The following is a 20,936-nucleotide window of genomic DNA, read 5'->3' as shown; positions in this document are numbered from 1 at the left end:
GCCTGCGTACTGCAGTACTTTACTCTGCCCTCAACAGGGCAGATATAGTACGCCTACGCAGGAGCCGCGGCAGAAGCAAGGAGGAGGACGTCATCGTATGAAGATGGGAGGCGCCGGATCAGACCGCGACACCCACCACCCCTGCCCCCCGGTGAGTATAATCTAACTTGTTTTTCTTATCTTTCAGGTTACATCGGGGGCTTATCTACAGCATTACAAAACGCTGTAGATTAGCCCCTGAAGGCTGTGGCCGCAGCTTATAGGCCGAAAATGGGGTGACAGATTCCCTTTAATGGCCTATCCTTAGCTTAATTCAATAATATGAAATCTGTGGGAGATCCCACAATCGGAAAACCCAATAATCAGCTATAATCACCTTTGGCAACTGTTGGATGTAAGCTGTGCATGAAGTGAAACATCACTGCTCTGTCACACTGATTAGTGGTCATTCCTGGGTGCTGCTCAACTGCAAAGGAGCAGATCTGCAGGACCCGGCAGTGGACACAAAACTGTGTGTGGAGCACTGGTTACATTATACTGCTGACAGTGGAGCTAACATCAAGGGCAGATAGGTCATCAATATGATAGAAGTTGTCAACATTTGAAGATTTTGTAAATGACCCCTAAAATGCCTATTCAGTAGCCTTACAGATTAAAAAAAATGTATTGTCTTTCTTTTCTAATGGACTACAAGTACATCACAATTTTATACATTGAAATCGCTGGTGTTCGTATGCATGAGTCCAGTGGGCGGTTTTATGAGTCCAGTGGGCGGTCCCACTCAATGATTGACAGTCTTCCCTATATGATTGCATGAAGAGATAGCGGTCAAGTATGAGTAGACCGGCCACCGGACTCATACATACAAACACTACGGATTTCAGTGAATGAAATACAAGTTACACTGAATCCTTTTCCACAAACTTACATTTCTTCTGCTTAGTAGTGCCTCCCATTTTATACCATGCTGTCCATAGATCGGACTGCACCTACAACGTTACAGGTTCCCTTTAATTGCCGTACAGAGAAGGCTTACCAAACCTAACTGATGTGATGAATCTTTTCAGCTGTGGATCTTTGCTTGCCACTTAAGTTGCTACTCTGGTTTTACCTTGTTTTGCTGTGTTATCACAGTGTGCTGCTTATAGCTATTTAGTATACACTAAAAATATATACATCCTATTCGCCCTCACTTGTTAATATGTTTGTATGGGTTTTCTAAAGGTAGTCCGGTTTCCTCCCAGACTGCAAAGACATACTGATAGGGAATGTAGATTTTGAGCCCCAGTGGGACTGCGGACTATCATGGCACTATGTATGTAACTATAATAAATGAATGAATAAATCATTTTTTTGGGAACACTTTGGCCATATTTCAGTTGTAATGGCACGATCTGTCACTAGAGGGCAGTAGAAGATCTTTATTTACTAAAAAATGAATGTCAGTGTCAGTGTGTACCAATGACATCACTGAGCAACAGTTACTGATTACATTAACTACAGTTCTTGCCAGAAACTGTACCCAAAAAAAATTGCAGATATGATCTTCAAGGAATTGTAGTTTGTCAGTTATTTAATTAATGGAAATGTATCCCTGCTCGAAGCCTATGCCCTTTTAATATATTTTGAAACAAAATAAAGATCCAACTGCCTGCTCAACCTTGACTGGCATAAGATACAGTAAATGTTTGCAGAGTCGGTAACAACTGTTTGAAAATTAGTGTAAATCAGAAATAAGGCCTAATACTAGCGGTTAGGACTGTCCCGACTAGGTACACCTTGGTGTTGCAGGGATGGCTTTTATGCTTTCTTTGATCAAAAACAGTGAAACAGTGTTTAATAGGTACCTTATGTTATTTATATGCACAATTGCTATTTACTTAGGTTTTGTCTGCCTGCTCAACCTTGGCTGCCATAAACGGTATATCAGTACATGGCTGCAGTGTCAGTAACAACTGTTTGAAAATTAGTCTAAATCAGAAATAAGGCATTTGTCACAGAGAATCTTTGTGAAATAGGATAAATGTGGAATAACCAAGAAGTCTGGGTATTTATTGTGTGAAACTTTGAAATGGAAGGAAGTTTTGCTATATACCCGTTATGTGACACGTTTTCTGGTGCTCTGACAGTTCTGCTCAGGGAAATATGTCACCCCCACACTGCCATGATAGGATGTAAAGACATTGGGATGTGAAGCCATATAGGCTTTAAGGAAAGGAGGCTCATTATGATCACAGATACATAGAAACAAATGTCAATTACACTTCAGTTTTGCAAAAAATTCAATACTTATTTCACATTTGAATTTTTTTTACAATATGTCTCCCTGTAATACTTGGAAATTCTGAAGATATAGAGACCGCCAGAAGCAAAATATGTATGATAGATCATAGGGATCCACGATTGTCAGGTGGAAGGAGACCGTTATTTCCCGTCATTACATAGTGATGTACCTTATATAGAGCCCTTGTATCAGCTTATCACCGCAGTATTAATGGCTGTCCATCATCTGGAAGATGTCACTGTCTGTCAGTAATTACACTTTTGCTAGTAAGCAGTTCTGTCGGATGGCTAAGGGCGCGAAAGTTCATAATGCGTATGTAATTAGCTGAGGAGCTATTGAAGTAGTAGTACTCTACAGTGATATTTGGTCACACAGTAGTTACTGTAAAATCAATGGTTACATTAATCATTGTCTGTGGCTGTCATTGTAATGTAAGAAAGCAGTGGGCAGTCTGAGACAGGTGATTTGTGAAATATACATTAATTAGAAAAAATGTACAGAAGTTCCCCTAATGCCATCCTAAAGGACCAGACTTTCTATGAAAAATTGGGCCCAACTGATGAAGGGGGCAGGAAACCCCTGAAACGCGTTGAATAAAGCCACTGTGAATTCAAGACATCTCTCTCCTGGATTTTATCCCTGCGGCAGCGCAGAGTTTTAACTACAAATTCCCACTGAATACATGAATGCTTTTAACTAAAACATAGCTGCCATACTATATACACAGCAGTTACCGATTCATAATGTCTATAACGATGTTTCCTCACTTCCCCCGAAAAATGCAATGAAAAGCAAATAAACATACTATGTACCCCAAAATTGTATCAATAATAAAAATGACAGCTTCAAACTCAAGCCCTCACACAGGTCCATCGATGGAAACATAAGAAAGATACAGGTCTCGGAAAGCGGCATCTCAAATCAATTGTTTTTTTTTATAAAGTTATGAATTTTATTCTATCCACTATAACAGAAACAAAACAAGACATAAGACCTTGGTATAGTCTTGGCTATGCTGCCAGGTAATTTTTAGTGCTCAATGAGTGCCATAAAAGCAGAAACTCCCAAAATAATGGTGAAATTGTGTTTTCTTTCACTATTTCAGCCTATTTTTTTCTGTTTTTCAGTACATTATATGACACAAAAACAACTCTCATAGGATTATGTTGGCTCAGCAATAAAAAAAAAACTGTGAGGCTGGTGGAAGTAGAAGATAAAACAAAAGCACAAAAACAAAATCCACCCCTTTACCCGAAACATACCGTAATTGGTAAAATCTAAAAGAACTTAAAATGATGATAATCTGTTTAGTATCACTGCTTGTGTAATTCTCCAAACCACTAAAATATCAAGATTTACATTCCATATTGGAAAAAAGTGCAAGTGTAAAAAATTAGAAATGACAGTCAATTTTTCTCCTTTGCCTCATTGGGGGGGACGCAGGACCATGGGTGTTATGCTGCTGCCTTTTTTTTGCTTTACTTCACCAAAAACTCTATTGACTGAAAAATATAAAAGTTCCGGCTTTCAGACTATGGTGACTATAGCCAATTTTATTAAATAAACAGCAGCGATCAGAGCTAACTCCACTTGCTGCTGTTCAAAAAAAAAAAAAAACCCAAAGAATAGTAGCATAATACAAATCTATATAAATTTGGTACCTGTATTGTCCTATAAAAAAAATACCTAGTCATTTATATGACAAAAGTAAAAGTAAAAAAGCGTAATTGTTATTTTTTAATTTTTTATTTTTTATTAAAAAATGTCTGCATTTCTATCTCAATAACTCTTAAGTCATACAATATACTACTTGTATAAAATTCTTGTATAGTGAGAACAAAACAAAAAAGCCTCCATACCAGAGAGGGACTCATCTGAGTGGCAGTGCCAGCGAGCAGCAGAGGGGACGTGAAGTCTCTGCACACAGCGAAGAATTACTTGGATTGTATAGCTGTACAATGAGTTTATTGGTCTTTGTTGTGACATTGAAATGAGATGTCAGATAATAGAAGCTTCTTCTTGCAGGAATTGTGAAGATCTGTTTACCACGGAGGAGTGTGACACCTTGCACCAGTTTGTGTTTGCCTCTCACAGGCCACTGGCGGCAGCAGCTGGAGAATTTTTATGCATAAGGTAATTGAAATGACATTGTTTTCTAAAATGCTGAAATTTAAAGGATACGAGCCAACATTAAATCTGCGTGATGGGAATTACTGGGTGTAATGTTTCCACATTTTTTTTCCATAAATTATATGTGAACATCAGAAGTAAAAAATATACATCACTTCATAGCATTTTTCTTCTAACCGATTTTATTAAAGGTGTATTATTTCACTGTAGTCATCAGGACTGGTCATCACTCACTGAACATTGCAGATCCACCTGCTGAGACCCCACAATGCCTAAAATAAAGGGGATTCACAGTGTTTCCCTTCACAGCATTGTCCAAGTCTCCCAGTGTTCATGGAATTACATGATAACCCCATTTACTTGCATCTACCCTTTTTTTTTACTTACCGTAAATGTGGCGGTGTTTCTTTCTCTTTGACGCAATTGACTAGATCCATCACTTTACAGGGCATAAGCCGAAGTGACACCAATTCTCAGTGTCACCGAGGGTCTCAGAGGTTGGACCTCTTATCTTAGGGATATCCCACAATATTATCAAATGGTAATATCCATTTTACATTTAGAATAGCTAAAGTGACAATGATCCTGGTGACCAGAAATGTCTAAAAAATAGCCTATAACACTGTATACCTAGCCTATAAAACCGCATACGTCTTTCATGTTATTTTTTGCGGATGAAAAAAAATGTGGTCAACTACATTTTTTATAAGTCTAAAAGAAACAATATGATGTAAACTTGACAAATTGTAGTCAATAGAACATTTTTACCAAGCCTTGCTCATTTTAGTGTATTGGATATGTTGCAATACACGTCTTATCCAGTTTCTTGCAATAAAGATGTATGTGTCCAGCAGAATGCACTATGTCAATGTGAACCTAGCCTATACTGTGCTAGCGAGATCGATGTCATACATGCAACTGAAAACTCAACATCCATTTTCATTTCCAGCTCCTGTACGATACCGTTTAGCATTTCCTCTAATGCTGTACATTTCATATATCATCCATAGACATCTAGGCCCAATGACAGAAGAAATGAATGCACAGAAGACTGAAAACTCAGAGCACAAAATAGGCCAATTAATGAAGCTCTTAGACTTCTTCCTTGAAAGCAAGGTATGATGATGATAACGATAGTGGATAGTGATGAGAAGGAGGAATACATATACAAAAACTTGTATTCATGTCAGTAGAAATATGAAAACATACTATAACAAGTTAACCTATTTAAGCCAAGACGTAGAGTAGAGCTACCAAATTTTCAAATTTGTGGTCATTTACATAAACATTATAGCAAGAAATGCAATAGAAAGGAGCTGTGCTAATCCTTGATCTTTGCGGGTAGTATAAAGTTCAGTTTACCTTTAAAGGGAGCCTGTCAGGAGGTTTTTGTTATGTAATCTGAGAGTACCATAATATAGGGGAAGAGAGCCCAATTCCAGAAATGTGTAATTCACTAGGCTGTGTTTTGCTGTTTCGGTACAATCATTGTTTTATCAGCAGGAGATTATCTGTAGCAGACAACTTGCCTTGTGACTCCTAATCCAACTACTCCCTCAGCACTGACCAGCAGCTCTCTGTCATCATACGATGTACACAGAAAGCTGTGGTGTGGGTGAGTTATACACAGCTCAATATACTAGATCTGCAGCAGAGAAATCTGTGACTCTATCACAATTGCTGCACTTAGTAAACTAATTGATACATCACCGGTATCAGGGTCTCTGTCCCCACTTATTGCTGATATGAAATTACATAGCAAAAACCTGCGGTCAGATTCCCTTTAAAAAGGAGAATTTTTTTTTTGTGTTGAAATAACTTTTTCACTCCATTGCATCATGTTATCAGCAGCTGACACAACTTTTAAGTCCAGCGACTGATCATTTACTTTTATATGGCAATCCTTCTATTCTCCTAGCTACATGACCATGTGACGTACCTTGTTGACAGCCTCTGGGATTGTACACCTGGATGTTTAAAAGACTGGAAATGTATGACATTCATCCTTCTTCAAGACTCCTCTGAAAAGAGACTTGGTGAGCTCATACAGCCAAACAATAATAGGATTTCAATGCTATTGAAATAAATGATTAAAACTGATAATGTATGGCAATGCAAAGGGTGACACCTGCAGTACTTGTAACATATGCTGATTTTACTGTGGAATCACAGGGACCCTGTCACGTTGTATATATTGTACATACAATCAGATCTGTGGACATCATGGTATAGAGAAGAGGAAGCTGAGCAGAAGATACTGTATATAGTTTTGTGGGAAAAGATGTAGTATAACTTGTATTTTATTCATTGAAATCCCTGCTGTATGTATGTATGAGTCCAGTGGGCAGTCCTACTCACTGATTGACAGCTCTTTCTGCATGCACAGTCATACAGTGGAGTGTTATGAATGGGTCACCGAGGAGAAAAAAAACAAAACAAGCTAAGTCACAGAAAACCAGAGAGGTTGGTAACTATGCAGATTGCAGATCCCTGATCCTAACCACACAACTAGCAGCAGCCGTGGAGCGTACCTACGATGATCCTAGACGCTTCGTCACAGCCGGAGAACTACATATTCAACAATTCAACAATTGAGTACATAAAATCCATTACTTCTGTGAAACCTGTGGAGGTGTACTGCAAGAGAGGTAGTAGAGGAGGAGTCCTGGCACGCCTTCGGAGGAGAGGGTTCAGAACAGCTCTTCCTTCACTCCACTTGGCTAATGTCCGTTCCTTATCTAACAAAATGGAGGAACTGAACTTACTTTGTAACATGAGATCTGATATGGCCAATTCAGCTGCTCTTTGTTTTACTGAGACCTGGTTGAATGACACCATCCCTGATTGTAGTCTGGATCTACCTGGTTTTGTTATCTACAGAGCTGACCGTGATTGTGTAGCTTCAGGTAAACAAAGGGGGGGTGGGGTATGTCTCTACATCAACACTAGCTGGTGCTGTGATGTTAACATACTGGGAAAAGGTTGCTCTCCAGATCTAGAGTACCTTGCACTCAATTGTAGACCATTTTACGCTCCAAGAGAGTTTTCATCTATGGTTCTGGTTGCAGTATATATTCCCCCTCAAGCATCTGTTAAAGCTGCTATTGGTGAATTAGCTTGCAAAATATCAGAATGGGAGAAAGGATCTCCTGAAGCATTTGTGATCGTAATGGGGGACTTTAACAAAGGAAAACTCAACCTGGATCTCCCCAAATTTACTCAACATATAAACTGCTTCACGAGAGAGAACAATACGCTTGATCACTGCTATACTGTCTTAAAAGGGGCCTACAGGGCAGTGAGGAGAGCAGCAGTGGGCTTTTCAGATCATTGTCTAATTCATTTAATTCCAGCCTACAGGCAAAGGTTGAAAACATCCAAACCTACAGTTTATACAAAGAAGACATGGTCTGAGGAGGCAAAATTGCAACTGCAAGCATGCTTTGAATGCACGGACTGGGAGGTATTCCAGGAAACATGCTCGGGTCTGGATGAATGGGTTGATGCAGTGTCCTCATATATCCGTTTTTGTGAAGACACGTTTATTCCATCCAAATCTGTCCACTTTCGGGGAAACAACAAGCCGTGGTTTACAAATAAAGTCAGGTTGATCCGTAAGAGAAAAGAGGAGGCTTATAAAGCAGGCGATATTACTGAATTCAAGAAACTTAGGAACTCGCTATCTAAAGAGATCAAGTTAGCCAAACACGAGTATGCAAAGATTCTGGAGGAAAGGTTCTCATCAAAAGATACTAGATCTGCATGGAGAGGATTAAGAGAGGTCACCAATTATAAAAGCCACCCCACTATAGTGAACCCCAGCAGAAGTCTGGCAGCAGAGTTACCACCAGAGGGAGCCTGGCAGGAGAACTCACAACTGGTGGACCAGAAAATGAACTCACAACAGTGGAGACTGTCAATCACAGAATAGCATCACTCACTTGCTTCATATGTATACAAACGCCAGGAATTTCAGTGAATAAAGTGCAAGATGTTCTGAAACTTTTTCCACAAAATGTATAGAAATCTGATCAGCTCCTCCTGCTCTATAACATCCTGACTGCAGAGCAGATACCACTTTCATCATGACAAGCTCACGTTAAGGAACCTGACGATCAGTGCAGATCCCAATGGTCATACCTCCACTGGTCAGCTCAGCTTTGGCTCAGTCGCATGGTTGTGGAGGAAAAACATCAGAAGTGACTGCTGTGCTCTGTAATTCCCATCACTCTGTAGGAAAACAGGAAACATTTGCCAGCTCACCTTCCAAGAAGACTGTGCATGGCAGTGGATCCTAGCTGGCTAATTAATGCCACAACATAGTTCTATGGTTAGGAAAAAAGCAATAGAAAATAAAAAACGTCCAAATAGAAAAGACTAACATTATGAGCCTATGTGTTTTGAACTGATATTGTAAAATGGTTCTATAGTTTCTATACATCAAAATGGATGTTAACCTTTTGAAATAAAGGATTCAGATGTGTTATCTTTAAAGATGATCGCTGGACCTTCTTTTCTCCTAGATTTACAAACTGTCACGGTCATGTGTGTCTGGACGCAGCGAGTACCGCAAGGCGAACCCATATGACACACGTGACCCTGGATACACCGCCTCCAGTTGGGCGAATTTAAATAATAAGACGTGCAGCTGGATACACTGCCTCCAACTGGCGAATTTAGGTATTACACGTATTTATACAATAGTCTGGAAACCCCGCCTCCAGTAAGGCGAATTTAAATAAAAAAGGGGAACCTGGGTAACATTAACAATGGTGGGCCCTGCGATAGGGAATAGGGACGTGGAGACCTCCTGTACTCCCCTGAGCCAGTGTCCCTGCACTCCTAACGTTCCCTATGCCGGTTCCGCACCGGGCGACGCACAGGAACCTTAAAACCCTAACTCGCCCTGACCCTAAACCCTCACTAGGGAATTGGTCAGTGCGGAAACTAATCCCATCACTGCACTAAACACACACAAGGGAAAATGACAATACAGGGGGAACACCACTTAGCTTTGCTCTGTTGCGTACGCTCCTAGCAACAGAGCCCACCACCTGCGTGCATCTTCTCCACCCAGATCCATCACCATAACCGGATCCATCACCATAGTGCCGCCTTGGAGCAGAGTCCACCACCAGTTGCAGCTGCCCAGTAAACAGAGTCCCAAAGATGAGTCCAGCTTCTGCCAAAAAGTCCAGCATGCTTGAGTCCAGTTTTCAGCAACCAAGTCCAGCATGCTGAGTGCAACTCTCACCATCGTCACCACTCCACCAAGCCATGCAAGCACCTCCTGCTGACACCATAAACTGCGACTCCACCACGCCATGCCAGCCCTCCATGCAGACTCCATAGCTGACTCAACCCCTCTGGCTGGGCTGCCCAGGACTCTCATTCAGCTCCTTCTTTCACCCAGGCTTCCTTGAGAATGACTAACTCACAATATCACCAACAGTGATCAAACACACCTGACACTCTTTTATAGAGCCTCACACCTGCTTTGTAATTAAGTGCACATTAAACCAAAGAAACTAAAGTGCACTATCGCTACCCACCACCGGGGCAACTTAGAATGAACGACACCACGTGTAATAATTCTAATGGCCACCGGGGGCAATCAACCCACTTTGGCACCAAGCCAAAGGAAAAAAAGTTCACTTTGTCCATTTACTTGTCAGATCCACCTTGGATCATGACACAAACTATGCAGCCCCTTTCATTTATTTGTTGTGACAAGTCACTGAGTCAGTAAGGTATAGCTTTATCATCGTAGGAAAACCTCTTTAATCTTCAGCTAAACTACTTTCAGCAGAAACAGAGCTTTTCCCTGCTTGAGTAATCATTAGAACTACAATCTTAAGGCCCTGTCTCACATAGCGAGATCGATAGCGAGATTGCTGAAGCGTCACCGATTTTGTGACACGCCAGCGATCTCGCTACGTGTAACACGTAGCAGCGACCAGGCCCCCGCTGCAATGTCGCTGATCGTGCTTGAATGTCCTGGGCCATTTTTTGATCGCTGGTGTCCTGCTGGCCAGCGCGCATCACTGTGTTTGACACCGACGAGCGACCTCATTAGAGACTGAGAAATCATGTACGCAGGCGGGAGTAGTCAGAATTGCTGCTGTGTGACAAGGTTCCAACGACCGCCGAGGTCGTTATACGGATCGCTGGATCGTTGCTGCGTCATTGGGTAAGTCTGCCTGTTTGACGGCCATGTAGTGATCATGTAGCGACGCACCAGCGATCCTTACCAGGTCGTATCATTGTCGGGATCGCTGGTGCGTTGCTTAGTGTAACGGTACCCTTACTCACTGTAAAGTCCCTGGCTGGGGGGGAGCAGTGGAGCAGCTGGGTCAAGAGTTGAAGAGGGGGATAACTCAAGCAGTAAAAGAGACTTCCTGTTTCTACATAGAGCTTAGAAGGATTCACCTACAGTACAGACCAAAAGTTTGGACACACCTTCTCATTCAAAGAGTTTTCTTTATTTTCATGAATATGAAAATTGTAGATTCACTCTGAAGGCATCAAAACTATGAATTAACACATGTGGAATTATATAATTAACAAAAAAGTGTGAAACAACTGAAAATACTGTATGTCTTATATTCTAGGTTCTTCAAAGTAGCCACCTTTTGCTTTGATTACTGCTGCTAAGCATCTCTGGGAACTCCTTCAAGACTGTTGGAAGACTATTTCCGGTGACTACCTCTTGAAGCTCATCAAGAGAATGCCAAGAGTGTGCAAAGCAGTAATCAAAGCAAAAGGTGGCTACTTTGAAGAACCTAGAATATAAGACATATTTTCAGTTCTTTCACACTTTTTTGTTAATTATATACAGTAATTCCACATGTGTTAATTCATAGTTTTGATGCCTTCAGAGTGAATCTACAATTTTCATAGTCATGAAAATAAAGAAAACTCTTTGAATGAGAACGTGTGTCCAAACTTTTGGTCTGTAATGTAGTCACCTTTTAATCACGTGATGTTATAGACCTAATGGAAAAACAGAAAAATTAGCTGGGTAGAAGGGAAAAATGAGCAATTGTAAGTACACAGTGCTATATAATATGATGATTACATTATATTAAGAGGATAAAATCTTTGATAAGAGGAGTGCTTCTTTAACCCCTTCCTGACATCCGACGTACTATCCCGTCCACGGTACCCGGGCCCGTATGACCGTGGACGGGATAGTACGTCTACCGCGATCAGCGGCGCCCACGTGGTGAGCGCCGCTGATCGCGGCCGGGTGTCAGCTGATTATCACAGCTGACACCCGGCACAATGTGTCAGGGGCGGTCACGGACCGCCCCCGACACGTTAACCCCTTGCACACCGCGATCAAACATGATCGCGGTGTACCGGGAGTTAAAGGGAAGCATCGGCAGGGAGGGGGCTCCCTCCGTGCTTCCCTGAGCTCCCCACGGCAGCGCAATGTGCAGCGCTGCTGCGGGGGGCTCCTATCCTCCAGGCCCCCGAATCCAAGAAGGCGACGGGGGGCCTTCGGGGACCTGAGGAAGCTGGCTTCCTCAGTGCCTGCAAAGCGCAGGCATGAGGAAGCCTTCGGCACTGCCTGTGACAGATCGCTGATCTGTCACAGTGATCTGTGATGTGACAGATCAGCGATCTGTCACAGGACAGTGATGTCCCACCTGGGACTATGTAATAAAGTAAAAAAAAAATAAAAAAAAAATGTAAAAATAAATTTAAAAAAATCGCCAAATAAATTAGTAAAAAAAAAAAAAAATATTCCCCAATAAATTCATTTTTTGAAAATAATAAAAAAAACAAACAATAAAAGTACACATATTAGGTATCGCCGCGTCCGTAACGACCTGCCCTATAAAACTGTCCCATTAGTTAACCCCTTTAGCGAACCTCTTAAAAAATAAAAATAAAAAACGAAGCAGAAAATAATGATTTATTATCATACCGCCAAACAAAAAGTGTAATAACGCGCGATCAAAAAGACGCATATAAATATCCATGGAACTGCTGAAAACGTCATCTTGTCCCGCAAAAATCGAGCTGCCACACAGCATCATCAGCGAAAAAATAAAAAAGTTATAGCTCGCAGAATAAAGCGATGCAAAAATAATTATTTTTTATATAAAATAGTTTTCATTGCATAAAACCGACAAAACATAAAAAAACGACCTAAGTGAGGTATCGCTGTAACCGTACTGACCCAAAGAATAAAACCGCTTTATCAATTTTACCGCACGCGGAACGGTGTAAACGCACCCCCCCAAAAGAAATTCATGAAACGCTGGTTTTTGTTCATTCTGCGTCCCAAAAATCGGAATAAAAAGCGATCAAAAAATGTCACGTGCCCGAAAATGGTACCGATAAAAACGTCAACTCGTCTCGCAAAAAATAAGACCTCACATGACTCGGTGGGTCAAAATACGGAAAAATTATAGCTCTCAATATGTGGTGATGCAAAAACTATTTTTACAATAAAAAGCGTCTTTTAGCGTGCGACAGCTGCCAAATATAAAAACCGCCATAAATAGTAAATCAAACCCCCCATTATCACCCCCTTAGTTAGGGAAAAATAATAAAATTAAAAAAAATGTATTTATTTCCATTTTTCCATTAGGGCTAGGGTTAGGGCTAGGGTTAGGGCTAGGGTTAGGGCTAGGGTTAGGGCTTGGGTTAGGGCTAGGGTTAGGGTTAGGGCTGAGATTAGGGTTAGGGGTGTGTTGGGGTTCGGGTTGGAGTTAGAATTGGGGGTTTCCACTGTTTGGGCACATCAGGGGCTCTCCAAATGCAACATAGCGTCTGATCTCAATTTCAGCCAATTCTGAGTTGAAAAAGTCATATGGTGCTCCTTCCCTTCCAAGCTCTGCCATGCGCCCAAACAGTGTTTTACCCCCACATGTAGGGTATCAGCCTACTCAGGACAAATTGCAAAACAATTTTTGGGGTCCAATTTCTCCTGTTACCCTTAGGAAAATAAAAATTTGGGGGCAAAAATATCATTTTTGTGGAAAAAAATGATTTTTTTATTTTCACGTCCGAGCGTTATAAACTTCTGTGAAGCACTTGGGGGTTCAAAGTGCTCACCACACATCTAGATAAGTTCCGTGAGGGGGTCTAGTGTCCAAAATGGCGTCACTTGTGGGGAGTTTCAATAGTTTAGGTACATCAGGGGCTCCCCAAACGCACATGACACCCGCAGACCATTCCATCAAAGTCTGCATTCCAAAACGTCACTGCTTCCCTTCCGAGCCCCGACGTGTGTCCATACAGTAGTTTTCTCCCACATATGGGGTGTCAGCGTACTCATGACAAATTGGACAACAACTTTTGGGGTCCAATTTCTCCTGTTACCCTTGGGAAAATGAAAAAATTGGGGACTAATTGATCATGTTTGTGGAAAAAATACGATTTTTTTATTTTCATGCCCGGGCATTATAAACTTCTGTGAAGCCCTTGGGGGTTCAAAGTGCTCACCTCACATCTAGATAAGTTCCTTAGGGGGTCTAGTTTCCAAAATGGGGTCATTTGTGGGGGGTTTCCACTGTTTAGGTACATTAGGGGCTCTCCAAAGGCAACATGACACCCGCAGACCATTCCATCAATATCTGCATTCCAAAACGTCACTACTTCCCTTCCGAGCCCTGACGTGTGTCCATACAGTAGTTTTCTCCCACATATGGGGTGTCAGCGTACTCAGGACAAATTGGACAACAACTTTTGGGGTTCAATTTCTCCTGTTACCCTTGGGAAAATAAAAAAATGGTGACTAAAAGATCATGTTTGTGGAAAAAATACGAATCTTTTATTTTCACGCCCGGGCGTTATAAACTTCTGTGAAGCACTGGGGGGTTCAAAGTGCTCACCACACATCTAGATAAATTCCTTGGGGGGTCTAGTTTACAAAATGGTGTCATTTGTGGGGGGTTTCCACTGTTTAGGTACATCAGGGGTTTTCCAATCGCGACATGGTGTCCGATCTCAATTCCAGCCAAAAACGTCAAATGGCGCTGCTTCCCTTCCGAGCTCTGCCATGCGCCCAAATAGTGGTTTACCCCCACATGTGGGGTATCAGCGTACTCAGGACAAATTGCACAATAACTTTTAGGGTGCTGTTACCCTTGGAAAAATAAGAATTGAGGGTGAAAAGATCATTTTTGTGGAAAAAATATGATTTTTTAATTGTACGGCTTTATGTTATAAACTTCTGTGAAGCCCTTGGGGGTTCAAAGTTCTCACCACACATCTAGATAAGTTCCTTATGGGCTCTAGTTTCCAAAATGGTGTCATTTGTGGGGGGTTTCCACTGTTTAGGTACATCAGGGGTTTTCCAATCGCGACATGGTGTCCGATCTCAATTCCAGCCAAAAACGTCAAATGGCGCTGCTTCCCTTCCGAGCTCTGCCATGCACCCAAATAGTGGTTTACCCCCACATGTGGGGTATCAGCGTACTCAGGACAAATTGCACAATAACTTTTAGGGTGCTGTTACCCTTGGAAAAATAAGAATTGAGGGTGAAAAGATCATTTTTGTGGAAAAAATATGATTTTTTAATTGTACGGCTTTATGTTATAAACTTCTGTGAAGCCCTTGGGGGTTCAAAGTTCTCACCACACATCTAGATAAGTTCCTTAGGGGGTCTAGTTTCCAAAATGGTGTCATTTGTGGGGGGTTTCCACTGTTTTGGTACATCAGGGGTTTTCCAATCGCGACATGATGTCCGATCTCAATTCCAGCCAAAAACGTCAAATGGTGCTGCTTCCCTTCCGAGCTCTGCCATGCGCCCAAGTAGTGGTTTACCCCCACATGTGGGGTATCAGCATACTCAGGACAAATTGCACAATAACTTTTAGGGTCCTGTTACCCTTGGGAAAATAAAAATTGGGGTGAAAAGATCATTTTTGTGGAAAAAATATGATTTTTTAATTGTACCGCTGTACGTTATAAACTTCTGTAAAGCCCTTGTGGGTTCAAAGTTCTCACCACATATCTAGATAAGTTTCTTGGGGGGTCTAGTTTCCAAAATGGGGTCACTTGTAGGGGGTTTCCACTGTTTAGGTACATCAGGGACTCTCCAAACGTGACATGGCGTCCGATCTGAATTCCAGCCAATTTTGCATTGAAAAAGTCAAACGGCGCTCCTTCCATTCTGAGCTCTGCCATGCTCCGAAACAGTCGTTCCCCCCCACAAATCAGGTATCAGCGTACTCAGGACAAATTGCACAATAACTTTTGCAGTCCAATTTCTCCTGTTACCCTTGGTAAAATAAAAAAAATTGAACCTGAAGTATTTTTTTTGTGAAAAAAAGTTAGATGTTCATTTCTTTTTAAATATTCAAAAAAATTCCTGTGACGCACCTAATGGGTTAATAAACTTCTTGAATGTGGTTTTGAGCACCTTAAGGGGTTCAGTTTTTAGAATGGTGTCACTTTTGGGTATTTTCTATCATATAGACCCCTCAAAGTGGCTTCAAATGTGATGTGGTCCTAAAAATAAAATGGTGTTGTAAAAATGAGAAATCGCTGGTCAACTTTTAACCCTTATAACTTCCTAACAAAAAAAAATTTTGGTTCCAAAATTGTGCTGATGTAAAGTAAACATGTGGGAAATGTTACTTATCAAGTTTTTTGTGTGCCGTATCTCTGTGATTTAAGGGCATAAAAATTCAAAGTTGGAAAATTGCAACATTTTCAACATTTTTGCCAAATTTCCATTTTTTTCACAAATAAACGCAAGTTATTTGAATGAAATTTTACCACTAACATGAAGTACAATATGTCACGAGAAAACAATGTCAGAATCACCGGGATCCATGGAAGCGTTCCAGAGTTATGACCTCATAAAGGTACAGTGGTCAGAATTGTAAAAATTGGCCCGGTCATGAACGTGCAAACCACCCTTGGGGGTGAAGGGGTTAAAAGCAGTTGTGCCGAAATAAACTTTTTTGACCTCTTAATCATAAAAGGGAGATCATTGGAGGTCGATCTCTACAGATCTAGCATTGATATTTTTTTGTCATTCTAACAGTGGTTTCATTGACTTGTAGGTTTGAGTGCAATGCAAGAAAATTTGCTTGTGGAACTCATGTTGGCAACTGTTCGACAAGCAGTTGAAGGTCATCCTCCTGTGGGTAGAGGGGCAGCCAAGAAGGTGCGTTTCATGCTTTCTTTATGTTTCCAAGAGGGAATGACTTTTATTGAACTATTCTAATAGACACTTACAATTTGTATACTCTATGTTATAAAGTATACTGGTTGTACGTGTACTGATGTATACATTTAAGTCCATATATATTTGGACAGAGACAACATTTTTCTAATTTTGGTTCTAGACATTACCACAATGAATTTTAAACAAAACAATTCAGATGCAGTTGAAGTTCAGACTTTCAGCTTTCATTTGAGGGTATCCACATTAAAATTGGATGAATGGTTTAGGAGTTTCAGCTCCTTAACATGTGCCACCCTGTTTTTAAAGGGACCAAAAGTAATTGGACAGATTAAATAATTGTAAATAAAATGTTCATTTCTAGTACTTGGGTGAAAACCCTTTGTTGGCAATGAGTGCCTGAAGTTTTGAACTCATGGACATCACCAGACACTGTGTTTCCTCCTTTTTGATGCTCTGCCAGGCCTTCACTGCAGTGGTTTTCAGTTGCTGTTTGTTTGTGGGCCTTTCTGTCTGTTTTGTTTAAAATTCATTGTGGTAATGTCTAGAACCAAACTTAGAAAAATGTTGTCTCTGTCCAAATATATATGTAACTAACTGTAGTAGTTGAAAACCCTAGAGAGGAGCAAAAGTGCACACAATAGGGCAGTACTGTTTTAAAAGAACCCTATTGAAGGGGTGGTTGCACTCACCTGGTGGTGTTGTGTGAAGGCAAAACCCCTGTTTATAGGTCCCGTTACATTTATCGATGCACCAGCGATCCCGACAACGATACGACCTGGTCAGGATCGCTGGTGCATCGCTAAATGGTCGCTAGTGAGCTGCCATCTCACCAGCGATGCCGCAGTGGTTGGCGGTCGTTACTTACCTGTCACACGCAGCGAGGGTGACGTCTTCCGCCCGCGTCCATGGAGTCGCTCGTCGGCTCCAGCAGGAAGCAGACGGCGAGAAATGGACCATCCCGTTCTCGCGCGATCAGCGATATCCAGAGGGGAGCCGGGTCGGAGGTAAGTGTCACATGTAGCGAGATCGCTACCGATATCGCTGTTGCGGCACAAAATCGGTGATGCTTTAGCGAGATCGCTAGCGATCTCGCTATGTGTGAAGGGGGCTTAGGCTATGTGCATAGGCTGCAGATTCACCTGCGTTTTTTTCCGCGCGGAACCGCAGGTAAAGTGACCTGCGGTTTGGTCTGCGGTTTCACACCTCTACTATGTTAAAGGTGTGAAACCGCTGCGGAAACCGCCCAAACAATTGACATGCTGCGGTTTGTAAGCCGCAGCAAAACCGCGCGGAAAAAAACGCAGCGTTTTTGAAAACCCATAGGGTTTCATTGTACTGTACTTGGTCTGCGGAACTGCTGTGTTTCCGCAGGGCCAAAACCGCTGCGGAAACGCAGCGGAATCCGCACCGTGTGCACATAGCCTTAAGTGTGAATATCGGCTGCCGCTGCCCCGTTGCTGGAGGACATACCTTCCAGATGTGTATTCACCAAAATGGAGAGAATCATGTTAGGCGGGCTGCTCTGCGAGAAATGAGGACCCCTGGAGCTTCAGATAAGAATTTTATTAATACCAAACGTGGACTGCCCTCCAAGGCTCCTCATTTTTCCCAGTGCAGCCCGCCTAACATGATTCTCTCCATTCTCGTAAATACAGTTGTGTGAAAAAATGTTGGCAAACATGCAAAAGAATAGGAAATAAGGAAGGAGGCAATCACTTTTTCACACAATGGTATAGATATTGGCAGGAACCAGTGTGGAATATATGCAGCGTCACTCTAAGGCCTGTTTCACACTTCCGTTTTTGTGTCCGCCAAACGGATCCGTTTCCGTTTTTTTGACGGAAACTGATGCAAACGGATCCGTTTTTAAAAAACAGATCCGTTTTTTTGACGGATCCGCGGTAACCACTAATGGAAGTCTATGGGACAAAAAAAACGGATCCTGCAAAAAAATGGCGGATCCGTTTTTTTACGGAAACCAACGGATTTTGACGGATTTGAAAAAACGGAAGTGTGAAACAGGCCTTAGCTGTTGCTGCTTCTTGTGCTGTATAGTCAGTATTCAGTATATTCCCTGTGATATCCCAGAATACGAGCAGCCGCTGGACCTTAGCTATAAGCCTATATATAGGGCATATTCTCTCATAAACTATGCAACATTATACTTTATCAGTGGCATCATGTTCCTACTCCTATACTGCGTTACACTGAATACATAATAATAATAATAACTTTATTTATATAGTGCCAACATATTCCGCAGCACTTTACAATTGAACATTTTTAAACACAACAGTCAAAAGTAACTTCATATTAGTGATGCTCTAGTGTTACTGGCATGCTGTAGTCTGAATTCACACCACTGCTGTTTTATGTAAGGTCCTGCCTGCCAAAGAGAAGAAAGCACAACTGGAAGACAAGGAAAGAATTACTCAACACTTTGCAGAAACCCTTCCTTTGATGTTGGCTAAGGTAACACAAGACATGATCAGTCCCTTTTTGTATTCTTATTTTTTAATCACTCCTATTCCATTTTTCAAATCTGTGATCTCTGTAAGAAAATAGATATTTTGGAGGAGATTTATCATGCAGCAGAATTCTGGTATAATTTGCTTAAAAAACTCTGTCTTTTAAGATCCCAACACATTTATTATGTGTGTTAAGACACTTTTTGTGCTTTGGCCAAAAAGGGAGTGCGTCCTTAGCTGAAAAGGAGTCTGGCTTACCGAGAAAGGGGCATGAGGAGCTTTAAGGAATTTTCCCACAAACAAAGTTAATTTGAATCAATCATTTTAATCTTTGAATAATAATTTCCACATTTGAATGTGTTTATTTTAAAACAAATGTTCCTGTGGTGAGATAATCTTATAAATGTGTCCCTGCTGTGTACATGGTTTTATCATATCACAGATCCAGGGGGAGAGAAAGAAAAAGAGTATACAGACAGTACAGCATGGGATCAAATCCCAGAGAAAAGGATCACACTATGCTCACACTCTGATCAAACGCTGATCGGATGAGAGAATATACGCTGGTGTGACCCTAGCAGTGAAATGATAAATTATCTCTATGATTTGTGTTATTTCCCTACTGCCATCATTCATTTGTTTCATTATTTTTTTTTATACAGTTCTCAACAAATCCTGATAAAGTGATAAATCTTTTGCAAATCCCACAATATTTTGATAAAGATATGTATTTTAAGGCCCCTATGGAAAAAGTAAGTAATAAATTTCTCACCAGTCTGCTTACCAACTGCCCACTTCACCCTCTGTGACAAGCTGGCGTAGATTTGTAGTTACAGAATTCTAGTTGTAATGTTAGCATATATTTTATAATACATGTGCACTCCTGAGGCAATGTAACATTACTTCCAATACTGTTTTGTGACTATGATCTATTCCTTCAAATGCAAATAACTGAGACAAAGAATTGCTAAGTCACAAATGACATCTCAGCTAAACCTAAAAAATAATGTAATATACTAACAGTTTGTCAGGCTGCTTCTGTCATGTGTTAGGCCCCCTTCACACATTAGTGTCTCCAGTATGTGCGGTGACAGTTTTCACACGTACCAGAGACGCACACCCATTATAATCTATGGGGCTGCACACATATCCGTGACCGTGTGACCTACATGTAGACATGTCCAATTTTTTCCGTCACCACTGATGACAAAGCATCCCACAGACATACATAGGAAGGACATAAGGCGTGACATCTATGTGCCGTTTGTGTGACACGTATCAGAATAGAATGCAAAATAGAAAAGACAGATGTTTAAATGTTAAAGTTGTGCAGAGATAGATGGATAGATAAGGGGTAGGTGCGGTAGATAGATAGCTAGATAGATATCTGTGAAATAATTAGTATTTGCGTGTGTAGTTTACTGTACATGTATTAAGCTAATAAGTAAATAAAATAAATAGCATGGTGTCTACCCACAGCTGCTCCAGAAGTGAAGCATCACATTAGATGGTCCAATTCTGGCGCTTTGTCTCACTAGTCCCGATTGCCCTGATGCATTGGCAATCGACGTAATGGTAGTTGGGGTTGATGTCAGATGTTATTTGTCAAAAATCACAGCTGACATCAAGCCCTGGGGTTAATAAAGGAGAGGTGTCTATAAGACACCCCCATCAATAACCCAGTAATCAAAAATAAAACTAGACACACTGCAAAAAACTGTTTACTTGAAAAAAAACATCCCCCCACGCACACACTTTCCCTGATTCACCAATTTTGTTAAGGAAAAAACAAAAACATGCAAGTCCGACGTAGTTCTGGGAATCTGCTGTAGGCCATCGAATCCGAAGAAATCCAGAAATGGAATCGTGAAAATCATGCCAAGAGAGAAAAAAGACCAA

At 41.2% G+C, this 20,936-nt stretch overlaps 1 protein-coding gene across 5 annotated transcripts in view; it reads left to right on the top strand.

Annotated features, from left to right (window-relative positions):
* The window catches only part of LOC141046814 (cohesin subunit SA-2-like), a 195,255-nt gene that overhangs the window by 114,861 nt on the left and 59,458 nt on the right, over positions 1-20,936 (top strand). For all 5 annotated transcript variants that reach the window (XR_012219668.1, XM_073541431.1, XM_073541430.1 and 2 more), the window contains 6 exons: positions 4,310-4,417; positions 5,425-5,530; positions 6,333-6,450; positions 16,445-16,548; positions 18,949-19,041; positions 19,700-19,789. Coding sequence is in view for 4 of the 5 variants with exons in the window: in XM_073541431.1 (XP_073397532.1) it covers positions 4,310-4,417; positions 5,425-5,530; positions 6,333-6,450; positions 16,445-16,548; positions 18,949-19,041; positions 19,700-19,789 (619 nt within the window). In the remaining variant the exon portion in view is untranslated. The remainder of the gene's footprint in view (positions 1-4,309; positions 4,418-5,424; positions 5,531-6,332; positions 6,451-16,444; positions 16,549-18,948; positions 19,042-19,699; positions 19,790-20,936) is intronic.

This window comes from Dendrobates tinctorius, unplaced genomic scaffold (assembly GCF_039654945.1).
Source record: "Dendrobates tinctorius isolate UK_male_01 unplaced genomic scaffold, ASM3965494v1 ptg000121l, whole genome shotgun sequence".
NCBI classification, from domain to species: domain Eukaryota; kingdom Metazoa; phylum Chordata; class Amphibia; order Anura; family Dendrobatidae; genus Dendrobates; species Dendrobates tinctorius.
This window is presented reverse-complemented; position numbering and strand designations above follow the sequence as displayed.